This window comes from Helianthus annuus, chromosome 13 (genome assembly GCF_002127325.2).
Source record: "Helianthus annuus cultivar XRQ/B chromosome 13, HanXRQr2.0-SUNRISE, whole genome shotgun sequence".
Classification (NCBI taxonomy): domain Eukaryota; kingdom Viridiplantae; phylum Streptophyta; class Magnoliopsida; order Asterales; family Asteraceae; genus Helianthus; species Helianthus annuus.
In genome coordinates, this window is record NC_035445.2 from 47,475,508 (window position 1) to 47,491,793 (window position 16,286).

Here is a 16,286-nt window from a genome sequence, read left to right on the forward strand (position 1 = left end):
TTCAACCTGTAAAATTTTAACAATTTCAAATACTTTCAAAATATCCTAATTAAACATGAAAGATGCCGATTCCTGATCCACGATATAAACTTGGGATCTCCGGCATAGTCCGGTGTTTTAATCAAACATAATGTCTATCCAAGCCTCACCAGGCTTGGGTGACTTTGGAACACATCTGTCCCACCAACATTTTGATTTATAAAATTCTTTAGCATCCTTTACCTTCTTATCAACCATCTTCCCAAAAATGTGTTTGACTTTCCCGTTGAAAGCCTTCTCAACATCAAATTCTCCTTCATCAGCGAAGAATTGATTTGAAATCTCTACCTTTCCAACTTTCTTCATCAAATTTTCTTTTGACAATTTCGGAAAATTCTCATCGTTCATCACAGGAACGGAATTCACAATCTTTTATCAACCAATGACTCCTCTGATTTTATGGAATCAGATTCATTGTCAGAATTACCCTCAGATTTAACAACCCATTTTTGTTTACTTAAATCACCTCTTCTTTTGTAAAACCTTTTTGAACTTTCTCCTTCCTCAGAAGTAGACTTTTCAAACTTTTTAACACTTAGATTGTTCTTTCTTATCAACACAAGTTTTTCTCAAAACAGAGTTAGAAGAAACTCCCTGTTTTTGGTAGTTGGTCTTGGGGCAATTCCAAGCTATGTATCCAACTTCTTGACATTTGAAACAGGTTCTTCTGTCAACTCTCGAAGCAAACTTCCTCACATTCTTCTTTACTTCAGCAAGAAACTCTTGATTGGATTGTTTCCAGAACGGTTTCTTCTGTTCATCCTCTGAACTTCCTCCTGAAACAAATTTTGTTTTTGGTTTATAAGTTTTCTGATTTTTATAATTTTCTGAAGAATTGAAACCAAGACCTTTCTTTTTGAGATTACCATTATGGTTTGATTTCTTTCGATAATCTGAACCATAACCGTAACCTTTTTTCTTGTTCAATCTCTGTTGAACTCTTGAAGTGTACTTTTTAGGTTTTTCAAGAAGATTTAAATCTTTTATTTCAGAAATATTAATTTCTGTTAATTTGAAAACCTGTTTAAGCATTTCAGTTTTGACACTTCTTATTGGGAATTCCTCATCAGAATATAATTTGTCTGAATCATTCAATGTATATGCTACTTTGATTGATTCGTCATTCAAATTAGATTTTGATAACAGGAATTCTTTATTGTAAACCCTCTTAGCCGGCGAACTCGAACTTTTCTCAGACGAACTCAAACTATCTGACTTAGACTCCGACTTTGACTCTTCATCCATATCCAACACCTGATCGACAACTCTTTTGACTAACTCAGACTCATGATCAGTGTCAGACGCTGTGAATGTAACATCAATATTGTCTGGTAATTCATCAGTGATTTTAGACTTTAATTTGATGTTTAGGGCCTTGTCTACTTGTTCCTCATTTGGTTTCCTGGGGGAATAACTCTCAAAGATAGGAGGCGGACATCTGTTATACTTGACACTTGGTTTCTTACCAGTATCCTCTTCTTTTTCTTTCTTCTTGAACGCTTCAAGACCTGCAACAGTAGGATAAACACGATCAATCAGATAATCACAAGTAGTATAACTCAAAAGTAATCGGTTGATCCTTTCACTCTCGATCTTCTCAAGTTCCAACTCCTTCTTCAAGTTAGCACAATCTTCAATGTAATCATTTATGACACTTTGCTTTGTCATCAAAGTTGCACTCATCTTGTCATTTGCTTTTTCAAATTCTGCATTTGCTCTTTTCAAACTGTCAACTGTCCTGTTCAATACGTCGTATGACTCTTTCACATACTTCACATCAAACAGTAAATCTTCCTTCATTTTCTATAGCTCAGCAATCTTTCTATCTTTTTCTTCATAATCTTTGCAAGATTCTGAACATTTCTCACAAGGCTTAGTAACTTCAACCACCTTTTCAACTATCTTTTCGACTTCGACAGTCTTTTCGACTTCTACAAGTTTCTCGACCTCAACAATCTTTTCTATTTCGACAATCTTTTCAACAATTTTCTCAACTTCCACGAGTTTTTCGACTTCGACAATTTTCTCGACCACTTTCTCTATTTCAACAATCTTTTCTGGTGTAATCTCAGCAATTTCTTCATCTTTTGTTTTTACAGCTTCAGTCTTCGCCTTTTCATCAGCGAGTAGCTTTGCTGCTTCTAGCTCTCTCTGCAATCGAGCAATCTTCTTCTGATTCAGCATCTCAACTTTATATGCATAGAAAAAATTAAAACTGTCAGGATCAATGCTTTTTCTACATTTGTTAAGATACTCTTCCTCATCATCCGTATCAACATCACTTCCAAGATCTGGAAATATTGGAATCCTTTTCTGACAATCCTCATTTTGATCCAGAATCCTGGTAACAAGTGCAACATCAGAATTAGTTCCACTAGGTATATACTTGTCCCAGCTAAATCCCTGTGCTACAACCTCATCACTCTGATCTATTATCCCATAATAAGCTTTCCTATTGGCTTCTTCAATCATTCTCCCATGAGCAGTTTGCGGTTCCTTTTGTTGAGGTTTTTGATCGATTTGATGAATGATCGATTTCTGATAATAATTGCTCTTTTCTTGACTACCAGTTGACTCTTGGTTCTTACATTCCCGTTTAAAGTGACCCTTTCCTTTACATCGGAAACATGTAACCTTTGACTTGTCAAAACCAAGTGGAGAAGCAGCCATTCCTCGGAACTCGTCTCTGCCAGTAATCTGTTGAAAATTTTCAGCTCTCCTGCAGGCACTAGCTAAGCACCACTTCACATCCATCAGCTCTAGCTCTTCTGCATCGATTTGGTCGTAATCTTCTTTTGTGAGCATCGGATTGCCAATTTTACCTGCAATCAAACTTTCATACGATTCTAACATAGCGACAAGACATGCCATGTGTTGCTTTGCCACTTCAGGAGAAAGACTTTGACCATTCTGGATGTTCAGTGTCACATTGCATTGCAAATTTGTAGAATTTTGCTTTTGAGGACTAGGTGTGTTGATGTTAGGATCAAAGCTTGAGAATGATGAAGTAGATCCACTACTCTGAGTTGTAGTACTTGCATGAGGACTGGCAGAATCATCAGCACTGAATGCAGTACTAATCTTTGGACTAAGATTGGGAGTGGTCTCAAACTTGTTTCCCCGATAATATAAACTGACATCTTGCTTTGCATTTGGATTTGTCATGATAGCTGTCTTTTGAATATATCCAGCTCCTGCTCTTCGATTTTCTGAATAAACTGAGCCAAATTCATACTCTCGGATTTTCTCATCAGTTTCACAACCATCAAATAAGTTCCCCACTTGTGCTGTGGTAACGCCTCTGCTAATTTATCAACCCACTCATCATCCTCTTTCTTTATGTCCAACCTACCCATTTCCAAAACCAGATGACAATACCTATCAATGGTTTGTTTCGTAGTTTCATGATCGAAAGCTGTAAACATGTCAAATGATTTCTTCAATAATGCCTTCTTGTTTTTGATCATATCAGCACTCCCTCTGAATTTCTGAATCAAAGCTTCCCAGATAGATCTAGCAGTTCCGTTATGTTGAAGTAAGACAAAGATGTCTTCTTTAACTGCTTGCTGAAGGATGCTGATCATCATCTTCTCACTAGTGTACTTCAACTTATCAGCTTCAGTAAAATCATTGAAACCCTTTTCCAAACCACGTTCATTCTTTGGCTTCTCGTAATCTTTCAGTAAAGAACACCATGCTTCAAATCTGTAAGCTTGAACCCAGTTCTCGAATCGGTTCTTCCAACCCTGAAAATCTTCAATATACATGAGTTTTGGCGGTTTTTGATGAGTGCCCGTCTCATTCTCATTATACAACCCTTCAGCAGGAGTTACAGGGGCAACGAGTGTCGCAAACGCATTGTAGAACTCTTCAGCCATATTTTAAAACGCAGATAATGCTTCGGGAAATACCTGATAACACACAAACAAAAACACAATCAGTTTAAAGATTTATCAATTAATGGAAATGAACTGGTACTCGAACTGATGAATTTTCTGTGCGGACTGAAAGTTGACACACTGAGCGGACTGAAAATTGACACACTGTGCGGACAGCTTTGACCTTTTCAATGACCTGGCAAAATCACACGACCTGGAACGAAATCGAACTCAAACAACCTGAACTGGAATCAAATCTCAAGTGAACCAGAAATCACCCTTACAATACTTCACAAATTCTAAACCAGTTTCAAAATTCCAAAAAAACTTGTTATGTTTTGACTTGGTGAGAATATATGAGTATTTTAAACTATTTGAACTTTTAAACCCACAAATCACAAAAATCACCTTTAAACTGATATAAAATTGAGCCGTCCTTATACACCAACCAAAAATCAAAGAAGTATCACGTTAATCTTTAGATTTTGCTTGCATAAAAATCCTAAATGTTGACTTTGTTTTAAATGTTGATAGGGCCAACAATAAACTAATTGATATACGATTGGGCCATTGACAGATAATGGGGCGGTGTAATTCTTTAAATGGGTTGGGCTTCACAATTAATCGATAACAATGATTTTACCAACCAACTGAATTCACATGCAAACCATTAGACGGCTATATATTTTTTTAACATCCGATTGGGTCTTTGAAGGTTAATGGGCGGTGCAAAAGTCTGTTGATTGGGCCGTTTAAAAGATAGTGGGGCGGCAACTGTTAATTCCGATTAGGCCACTGGTATGGTCCTATCTCATGGACTGAACACCTTTCAATTCAAATCAATTTCACCCCGATTATTTCATTTGACCGTCCATAAAAATATAATATCACATGAATTTGATTCAATTTTTTAATGCAAATTTATTTGTCACATGTAATCCTGACACATCATATAAATTGATAACCTTTTTCAAACGGTTCACACACCTCGAAGAATTTTTTTAAACGGTGATGTGATAATTTTTCAATTTTCTTCAAAAAGCGAACCCACTTAGTCTTATAAGCGGACCACAAATTGCACTAAAAGCGGACCTACTAATAAACCACTAAGAGCGAACCACAAAGGTACAATGAGCGGATCTATGTGATGTTCGAAAAAGCGGACCAAGCATGTAATTTTGAGCGAACCTGACAGAAAAATGTCCTAAAAAGCGAACCAAAATAATTTTTTTTGGAGGGAACCTCGGTGACATCAGCAAAGAACGAACCGAGTGCAAGCGAAAGACTAAATTGAACCAGAAATAAGTCGATTTTAGTTCTGAAAATCTCAAAGTTTTGTTAAATCATGATTCCGCACACACTGTGTAAATTTGAAGCGATTCTGACCGTAAAAAGTTTCGTTTTTTCGAAAAAGAAAGGTGTAGAAGCAGAAAAAGTGATGAAAACGAGCTGTATATACGAGATCTCCTCCTCCTTGGCTCTGATACCAATTGTAGGATCGAATTTCGACCTAAACGAGTCGTTCGGAAGAGCTCAACTCCGTTTCAGAGGCGGAAACAAGGAAACAGACGTGTACACAACTTGTATCACACTTTAATCCTCTTGTATATTGATTTTACAACGTTTACGTTTACAAGGAACACCGGCAATACCTCGGTATCAGATCTGAACAATGTTACAAATGAATTGACAACTAGCCTATTTATACTAAACCTGGTCCGCTTATAGTGACATCTACCATAAAAGCGGACCTCTACTAAACCGTTTAAGCAAACTCACATGTTTCCGAATAAGCGAACCCACATGATTCCTAAAAAGCGAACCTCATGCAAAACAAGTGAAACCATATGCCATCTGATTTGTCTTCAACCGAAACCTTATGAATTGATTAGACCTTCAAACATTTGGTGTTAGCATGGGATTGGACCTTTTAAAAATGATGAGCCTTCATTGGATCTTTTAATGGTGATACCCCATTGGACCCTTTAGTGGTCCAATCAAACCAAACGGTTACTACACACTTTCAATTGTAACATGTTTTTGTCGTTTATTGTTGCTTTGATGATATTCATATTATGATGATGTCACATGATGTCATCATTAAACATGATGACATCATACTTGATCAGATCCGCATCGCAACCCGGACTCGACATTAGACGAAGACGACAGATGACGCAACCCGGACTCGACATTAGACGAAGACGACAGATGACTGCACCAACAGTACTTTGTTCTTTCATACTCCTTTCACTCGTGAACCTTCATATCACCCGAGCAAACTTCAATATTCATCCTCGAGCTGCAATATCCCATCCAAAGCTCACAACTTCATCTTTAACCATCGTAAATGCACCGATTTACGTGTTTTACCTACAAATCACCAAAATCTCATAGTTACTTCATTCTAAGCAAGTAAACACGTCAAATACACATAAAACATGATAATTAACCACTCTAAAGCTCGGGTTTCACCCTCTCCATCAGTCGTGTTCACCGGAGAAGTACGAGTTACGATTGTTGAAGACGCAAGACTGTGAGTTTCGTGTTCCCCCTTTTCTTTAACTGTTTTCAGTTTTATAACTTCGGGGGTGAAGTACATATTACAATTGTTTACAAACGTTATTATTTGGTATGGTTAGCTAACGAAGGGTACACTTAGATCATGTGAGTGGTGGGCATAATGCTTAAGGCCATCAATCCTCGTAGAAGGACCGAGGGACATGAGTGATAGATCTATTTGGGTGTAGCGAGCCTCGCCCATGTTGGACCAGGGTTTGGCCCATGGCTAGACTATGTCTTCCAGTTGGAAGCCCGGTGCGAAATCTGCTAGGTTTGAGCTCCCTGCATCACGTCACACATATCAATGGCCTTGCAATTTGTGATCTGTTTTTCCTTGTTGCTTTCATACCGGGATTTATAAACTCACATACATACTTTCAGTGATTTCAAAGGTTTATGCATACACACAAACAAACACACGAACTCGCACAACCTTTCTAGATGTTTTCAAAATACATGTATTTCAGGGAATTAGTAAGTGGATCTGGCGGGCGTTGGATGTTTCATGCTGCGTTGTGAATAAAGATGTCATCCATGGTTTTGAGGTTTGGGTTAGGTGTCTTATTCCTGGACGGCACACGTCTTCCAAACCTTGGTTTTATTTAATATCTTTTGATGAGTCCTTAATGAACTCCTAAATAATTCGTATGGGTTGTAGCTTAAATTTGACATTTATGTTTAAATAATGATGTTGTGATGTTTTCAAACTTATTTAATGGATGACAAATCTATGGTTTTTATCATATAGTTGTTGTTATGATTGAATGCAATGGTATTAAGAAAGTCACACCATAATCACGCTTCCGCAAAAGTCAGGGTGTGACAGCTTGGTATCAGAGCTTCGATTGTAGCGAAATAGGATTCCTTCTCGAGTCGAGACTACAATCATTAGGGCTCTCACGAAAATGTTTTCACAACATACTTTCATTGCATACACGAAACGCCTAGATCCAGGAAGACAAACATTTTTACAAACAAAAGACACGAAATACACTTCAAAATTTATGTTATGGTTCAGTCTGAGGGACTGGGTGGTTCAGTCTGAGAGACTGGGTAGTTCAGTTTGAGAAACTGGGAGGTTTAGTCTGGGAGACTAGGTAGTTCATTCTGAGAAACTGGTTGGGATAGTCTGGGAAGACTAGGACGGATACGTGAATACATTATTATTAATTACATGTTTATTGATTATTGTTGATATATGTGCATATGTTGTGATTGTTTTGTTACAGACACTATGTCTTCGTCTGAGAGTGGACTGTCTGATACTGTCGACCCCATGGCCATTGTTTCTGATGATGAGATCGTCCTAGAGCCAAAGATCTTTACCTCCGAGCCTGAGAGTGACCTGGAGATGATGTCGGATGACGACGACGATTTCCAGCCTTTTGCGCTTCCCAACTTTGGCGATGATGTACCGCATGCTGATGGTTTCCCCGACGAGGATCTCTTTCTTATTCCTATTCCTGACTAGGACCATTTCATCCTCGGACATCCCGATGGTGAGCATGTCGTGGTTCCGATCCTCGCCCCTTTGCCTCTTGCGGCCTTTCCTCTCGAGGATTTGCCTTTTGATGACTTGTCTGATGATGATATCGATCTTTTTATTGATGGTCCCCCTGATGATGCCCAGGGTGATGGAGTTTTAGTTGAGGATGTCATTGTTGTTCCACTCGTTGAGATTTCTATTATTGAGGTTTCCTCTGATCATTCTGTTCCGGATTCCTTTGAGTCTGTGTCATCCACCGCCTTGCATGCAGTGGGACTGCGACATTACGCCCCTAATACTGATGACGACACAGCCATGTCGGCTGCACCGATTCCTCCACATGACGTTGAGCCAGGACTTGAGCATGATTTTATTCCTGTCGATCAGCCTATTGATGCACCCGCTGATCCTGAGCTGGTACCTGCCGATCCTGAGCCTATTATACCTGCTCCTGAGCCTTTACCTGATCAGGATCCTGTGCCGTTTGGCATACCTGTTGTTGCTCCACTAATACCAGATCCGATTCCTGCACCCACTGACCCTGCTACTTTTGCCAGTCAGATCGACCCCTGATACGCCTTCACCAGCAATGGGTGGATAGACGATGATGATAATGTACCTCCTTTTGTTGAGCCAGTCACTCCCCCACCTACACATGCACCTGTTGATGTTGCCCCCTTTCCCCCGATTGTGTCCGATGTTCACCACACTGACCTGCCTATCACTTTCTTGCAGGACATTCCCGCACCCCGTCCAGGGGAAGGTCCGTCTAGCCAACATCCTAGCCATGTTCCACACGTGTCAGCAGCTTTTCCTCATATGCCTCAGTATACACCTACTACTAATTTTACTTCTTCACCACCAGGCGAGCCACTCATATGGTTTCCGCCGAACACCATGCCAGTTTCTGATCCCTACCATCCCTCACACTTTATTGGTTACACGAGGGATGAGTTAGTCTTGTCATTGCAGCTTCAGCAGGAGATCCTATGTCGTAGAGTTATGGAGCTTGAGAGGATTCCACGTCCTCCACCTTGTTCATGCCCGTCACCTTTTGCGACTCCACCTGCTCCTCTTTTGCCTTATCCAGATTTTGATGTTCGATTTCTCACCATGGAGCAGCAGATCAGTTATCTATTGCGTCACGTTTACGACCTTGAGGAGGAGCTTGCGCATGTGCGCAGCTTGATTTTTTTCCCCCACCTCCTCCTCCACCGCCATCAGCATAGCCGGTTTTTGGTTTTATGTAGGTAGCTTGCTTTTGATGAGAGCACCGCTATTGAGCCTAGCTTGCAAAGCCTTTTGGAGACCACTTTTTGAGTATATGACTGTGGTAGACTGATAGACATTTTGGACAAGGGTAGTGTGACCCTGTAGTCCCTTTTGATGAGAGACGATACATTTGTAGAACATGTAACTGTATTTGTGGTCGATGATTAATGAAAGCTCAATTGCAATGTTCTCATTATATGCATTGTTGAATTATACATTGGCAATATGAATGTGATGTTACATGCTTACTTGTGTTGATAAATGCTATTATACACGTACTACATACTTATATACATAAGACTTGACCTATACAATCTTCTTTATAGAAGATGCCTCCTCGAAGAAACAACCAGTTGCCTATAACAGAGGCTGAACTACAAGAACGAATTTCACAAGCAATCGCACAGCATGAGGCCTTGCGCTCTGAACACAGCGGAGGTACCTTAGGAAATAACCCACCTCACGGTAATGTTTAAGTCACTTAAGACACATTACGTTACGTTTAGACATTCCATGTGCGTTTGCTAATGCTTACTGTGAATGATGTTGCTTGTACAGGCTGCACTAACAAGCAGTTCCTTGACTGCAAGCCTCTGAATTTCGACGGCACTGGAGGTGCTGTAGCTTTCGTTAGATGGGTTGAGAAAACCGATTCTGTGCTGAGAATGAGCAAGTGTGCGCCGGAGCACCAGGTCACCTACATTTCTGGACTTTTCCTAGATGGCGCTCTATCATTGTGGAACCTCCAAGTTCAGACGAGGAAGCTGCATATGCTATGACTTGGGATGAGTTGAAGGAACTTATGCGCAAGAAGTACTGTTCGAGGGCTGAGATTCAGAAATTGGAAACCGAGTTTTGGAACCTTAAGATCGATGGTCCAAAGATTGCTGAGTATGTGCAGAGATTTCATGATTTATCTCGCGTTGTACCTTACATGGTTGATCCGGAGTTCAAGCGAATCGAGCGTTTTATTTGGGGATTGGCACCCCAAATCATGAGCATGGTGACGACATCAAAGACTCCAACGATCACTGAGGCCATTGATTTGAGTGTGGCTTTGACTGAAGAAGCGATTAGATTGAACAAGTTTTCAATCTCTGATGGAAAGAAAAAGGAGACTCATGCCGAGTCGCTTGGAGAGAACAAGCGAAAGTTCTCTAACTTCTAGAAGGGTACTCAAGGAAACAATAATGGTAACAAGAAAAGAGATGCAAACCCACCAGCCGAGGTCAAAACTAGTGTTGTGAGTTCTGAGAACAAAGGGAAAGGATACATGGGCACTTTGGCTAAGTGTGATGTATGCCTGTTACATCATGCCGGCCCATGTAGGTATAGGAAGTATGAAAACTGTAGAAGGAATGGTCATTCAAAGGAGACGTGCTGGGTTGGTAATGGTCGTGGAAGTGGTGGCCAGAGAGGTAATGGTAGTGGCAGTGGAAACCATGGTGGAAACGGTACTGGGAATAGAAACAATCAAGGAGGAAATGGAGGCAATGCGAATCGTGGTGGTTTTGGAAACCTAGCTGGAAATGGAAACCGCAACCACAACAACCAAGGTGGTACTGGAAACAAGCAAGGATGCTTTAGTTGCGGAGATATTGGGCATTTCAAGAGAGATTGCCCAAAGAACAACCAAGCTTAGGGGAGAGTTTTTAACATTGGAGCTAGGGAAGCTCGCCAAGATCCGAACATAGTCACGGGTAGGTTCCCTATCAACCAACACTTTGCATCTGTACTGTTTGATACTGGTGCTGATTATAGCTTTGTATCCCTAGAATTTAAGAATATGCTTGGGTTAGTAGCTAGTAAGCTAGATATTCCGTATTCGATAAAGCTAGTTAATGGAAATCTAATGGAAGCAAACGAAGTAATTAGAGGCTGTGTAATAGAGCTTGGAGAGTATGAGTTTACGCTTGATCTTCTGCCAGTCGAGTTGGGAAGCTTTGACGTGGTAGTTGGAATGGATTGGTTGTCGAGTAACTGAGCTGAGATCGTATGCCACGAGAAGATCATTCGTATTCTGATGGCGAATGGAGAGATGATTGTAGTGCATGGAGAGAAGCATGATACACCTCTAAGGATTATCAATTGTTTGAAGGCCCGAAGATGTTTGAAGAAAGGATGTGTTGCCTTCTTGGCGCATGTCATGGACAAAGAAGCCGCTGAGCCAGAGCTGGAAGATATCCTAGTTGTAAGGGAATATCCTGAAGTTGTCACACCCCCAAAATCCACACGCGGAGTATCACCGCATGGAGGCGTGACATGACCAGGATCAAGCCACCAATCATATTGAACATTGCAAGTGTTAAATAAAGTTCAACCCATCAATATAAAAGGTGATCAAAACCAAACATAGTTAAAGTATTCAGCGGAAGCATAATTGTGAAAACCCATCATAAGTAATAAGTTCATAAAGTGTAAATGTTTAACATGGAACTCAACAGTCCATGTTCCCACAACGATCACGCCTCCCGTGCAAGCTCCATGAGTACCTATTGTCCTGCAAGGCATGTAACAGAGAGTCAACAACTAGTTGAGCAAGTTCACAGTAAGCAAGTTCGTAATAGTAAGTTCGTTGCATCATCATGCGTCATTAAGTATGTCATTTGTATGTTCATTTTGTGGGGGCTTCCCATGTGTATATGTACTAGACTAGGGGCAACCATAAGTGTTCTTCTTAACCCAAGAACAGTAGTACGTACGAGGTTTACGTAGGTTTTACGTAAGTGTCTTTCTTAACTCGAGGACAGTGGTACGCGGGGGTTTACGTAGGTTTTACGTAAGTGCTCTTCACAACCCGAGGCAGTAGTGAGTATTAGTTTACGTAGGTTTTACGTAAGTGTCCTTCGCAACCTGAGGACAGTGATAAGTACAAGTATACGTAGGTTTTACGTATGGGTCCTTCGCATCCGAGGACGATGGTAGATAGTCTAGTAACAGTGTAAGTACAAGTAATTGTTCAATCCCATTCCTTCAAATCCCATTCCCTACCCGCCGGGAATCCCATGCCTTGGTAAGAGTGTGAACTCACCTTGGTTTGCTCGGCAGATACACTAGAAGGTCACTTGAGTTATAAGTGGTCAATCACGTCCTAACATGGTTACCATACAAATCAGGTTTTGGTTTCAAGTAATGCACATAGGTTTACACATAACTAACAGGTTTCGAGCACGTATGGATCATGGCAACACACAACAGTCAAGTTCATCGGTTACACACGTAAGGCCCAACTTGTGCGATTAGAATGCATTGGGCTGAATTGTAAGTCCACTAATATCTTGTGCGAGTGGGTAGTTGAAACCCAAGCACTATCCGGCCCAACATGTTGTGCGATCAGCACAACCTTGTGCGATCCACAGCATGTTGTGCAATCCAATTAACACCCGGCCCAAAATTATAAGTAACCCAACATATATACCCGGCCCAAGCAGTTAGCCGCAATTAACTTGTGTGATCAAATAACCTTGTGCGACTACCGATATCTTGTGCGATTGACGTTCGGGCTTTGAGGCCCATCCGTATGAAAGTCCAAGTGGGTTGTGTGTGGCCCAAGGCTTGTGCGATCGGCACTGTCTTGTGCGATCCACAAGTCTTGTGCGATCATGCATAAATGATTTGTACAATGTGCTCTAATGCGTTGCACTCTAGCTTGTGCGACTGTGTTGTGCGATCCATCCCTTGTGCGATCAGAGGTGGATCTTGTGCGATCCCACCAGCTTGTGGGGTTGGTTTGTGTGTTTGGAAACTTTACGAAATAATTTATAAGATCCCGTAATCTAGCAAAATCGGTTACAATCAATTTAAACGGTTTCCTATTTCCCATCCAATCAATTAAATCATCATTAACAGTTTCCCTACATGCACTAATCGATCAAACAGGGGTTTTATCTTCAAATCCTTATGAACCCTAATGATAGTCAAAGCATAATCAACAACCATAATCATCTTCGCTCATTAACACGACTCATGATATTGATTTCTAGCATGCATCCTAACAAGTCTAACACAATCGATCATCCGAATGCAAACATATTACAGCCGATAAACATACATCCGATTCTTAACATCATACGATTATCAAATCTACAATGATTTAAATAAGCTACACATGCGAACCGATTTTCATGAACATCATACCTCATCATTCAATATACAAACAACAATAAGAACACTAACCGGTTATAGATGAGAACAAGGATTGATCCGAACACAAGAGCTTCGGTGGAGGAGGGTGTGTTTGTCGTCGGCTTTGAGAGGAGAGAAAGAGAGGATAGGGTTTGTGTGTGTTGTGTTTTGTAACTGATGAGGAACACCATCCTATCCTAGGTGATTGTACTTGCATAAAAGGAGTGGGCCGAACCCATACACGGGCTGCCCTTATTTTGGGTTCGATTACAATACGTGCAACCCGAATGGGCTTGTGCGACTACAAAGCATATACACACACAATACATGCAATCACATAACATATCAACATAGCATGTAACATTTATTCATAAAACCAACACATCGATTAGTCACATAGAGTTCATACACGTTACATTAAACACAAAGACAGGTTCTGAAATACGAGTTGTCACATTATCCCCAAGTTGAAAGAAATTTCGTCCCGAAATTTGGTACGTACTCACTGAGGAAGCTAGTTAAGTTGCATGGTTTTCCTGGGGTGTCACATCCTCCCCCCATTGGTTTGGAATTTTGTCCCGAAATTCCGCAGTAGCTTCAGCCTCCGTAGTGGTTGTACTATTTGCGAATAATTGGGGATACTTTTGTTTCATTTGGTCTTCGCGTTCCCAGGTGAACTCTGGGCCACGACGGGAGTTCCAACGAACTCAAACAAGAGGTATTCTAGTGTGCTTGAGGACCTTAACATCCCGGTCCGTGATTTCGACTGGTTCCTCGATGAATCGCAACTGTTCGTCGATAGTGAGCTCCTTCAATGGAACTATGAGGGTCTCATCTGACAGACACTTCTTCAGATTCGACACGTGGAAAAGGTTGTGAAATGCACCGAGTTCTGCTGATAGGTTTAGTTTGTAGGCCACTTTGCCTATTCTTTCTATGATTTCGAACGGTCTGACATACCGTGGATTAAGTTTACCCCGTTTGCCAAAACGAACCACACCCTTCCAGGGTGAGACTTTGAGTAGCACTCGATCCCCAACTTGGAACTCGAGTGGTTTCCTGCGCTTATCAGCGTAACTTTTCTGACGGTCACGAGCCGCCGCCATGCGTTGCCGTACCTGTGCAATCCGTTCAGTAGCATCAACTACAAGTTCTGGACCTGTGATCTGACTATCCCCCACCTCCGCCCAACAGAGAGGTGACCGGCATTTACGTCCGTACAATGCATCAAATGGAGCGGCTTGGATGCTGGTATGGTAACTGTTATTGTACGAAAACTCCACTAACGGGAGATGCTTTTCCCAGCTTCTGCCGAAATCAATAACACACGCCCGAAGCATGTCTTCTAGAGTCTGGATAGTGCGCTCAGATTGCCCATCCGTCTGAGGGTGATAAGCTATGCTCATGTCTAATCGTGAGCCAAAAGCTTTGTGCATTGCTTGCCAGAGTTCTGAAGTGAATCGTGCATCACGATCAGAGATAATAGAGGTCGGCACTCCGTGCCTTGAGACAACTTCCTTAGGATATACGTCTGCTAGATTGGAGAACTTATCCGTTTCCTTAATAGCCAGGAAGTGTGCAGACTTTGTGAGTCGATCCACGATCACCCAAATGGTATCGTTCCCACGTTGAGATCTAGGCAGGCCAGTAACAAAGTCCATGGAAATTTCCTCCCATTTCCATTGTGGTATCTTTGGTTGCTGAAGTAGGCCTGATGGTTTCTGATATTCCGCCTTGACTCTCGCACAAGTCAAGCACTTGCTAACGTAAGTTGCTATGTGAGCCTTCATGCTAGGCAACCAATACGTAGTTCTGAGATCGTGGTACATTTTATCCGAACCTGGATATACCGAGTAGCGAGACTTATGTGCTTCATCCATTACAAGCTCGCGTAAGTTGCCATATAGTGGGACCCAAATACGCCCCATTACATAATAGGCGCCGTCTTCCTTCTGTTCTAATCGTTTCCTTGAGCCACGTAAGGCTTCAGCCCTGACGTTTTCTGGTTTCAATGCTTCTACCTGAGCATCTCGTATCTGAGCAGGAAGACCAGACTGAATAGTAAGTTGTAGTGCTCGTACGCGCCTAGGCGTAGTATCCTTTCGACTGAGGGCGTCAGCCACAACATTGGCTTTGCCCGGATGGTACTTGATGGCACATTCGTAATCGTTCAGTAACTCGACCCATCGACGTTGACGCATGTTCAATTCCTTCTGCTTGAAGATATGCTCGAGACTCCTGTGATCGGTGTAGATAGTGCACTTGGTACCGTACAGTAGTGTCGCCATATCTTAAGTGCAAAAACAACAGCTCCCAGCTCTAAATCGTGCGTAGTATAGTTCCGTTCATGAACCTTAAGTTGTCGTGACGCATAAGCAATGACCTTGTCATGTTGCATTAACACACATCCAAGACCTTGAATGGATGCGTCGCAATAGACCACAAAATCATCCGTGCCCTCTGGCGGTGAAAGAATAGGTGCGCTGCAGAGTCTATCTTTTAAGTGCTGAAAAGCAGTTTCCTGTGTACTACCCCAACGGTAGGTGACACCCTTCTGTGTCAGTAGTGTAAGCGGCTGCGCAATTTTTGAGAAGTCTTTAATGAACCTTCTGTAGTAAGCTGCCAAACTCAAGAATTGGCGTATTTCCGTTGGTGTACATGGTGCAGGCCAGTTCCTAATCGAGTTTACCTTGGATGGATCCACATGAATCCGGTCCTTGTTTACCACGTGGCCTAGAAAGTGGACTTCACGAAGCCAGAAGTCGCATTTTGAAAACTTGGCGTACAACTGTTCTGATCGAAGGAGCTTCAAAATAAGTCGCAAATGCTGCTCGTGTTCCTCCTGACTCTTGGAGTGGATCAGGATGTCGTCAATGAAGACAATCACAAACTTGTCTAAATAAAGCTTGCACACTCTGTTCATA

At 41.6% G+C, this 16,286-nt stretch overlaps 2 protein-coding genes across 2 annotated transcripts; both read left to right on the top strand.

Annotated features, from left to right (window-relative positions):
* Positions 1-7,713: 7,713 nt before the first annotated feature.
* On the top strand, positions 7,714-10,016 carry LOC110882715 (histone-lysine N-methyltransferase SETD1B-like). The gene is made up of 5 exons (XM_022130665.1): positions 7,714-7,890; positions 7,951-8,521; positions 8,603-9,141; positions 9,564-9,675; positions 9,796-10,016. The coding sequence occupies exons 1-5, from the start codon at positions 7,714-7,716 to the stop codon at positions 10,014-10,016; spliced, it is 1,620 nt and encodes a 539-aa protein (XP_021986357.1).
* Positions 10,017-10,510: 494 nt separating this feature from the next.
* On the top strand, positions 10,511-10,879 carry LOC110882714 (aspartate and glycine-rich protein-like). Its single transcript, XM_022130664.1, has one exon. It carries the CDS (start codon positions 10,511-10,513, stop codon positions 10,877-10,879), a length of 369 nt encoding a protein of 122 aa, XP_021986356.1.
* Positions 10,880-16,286: the final 5,407 nt, after the last annotated feature.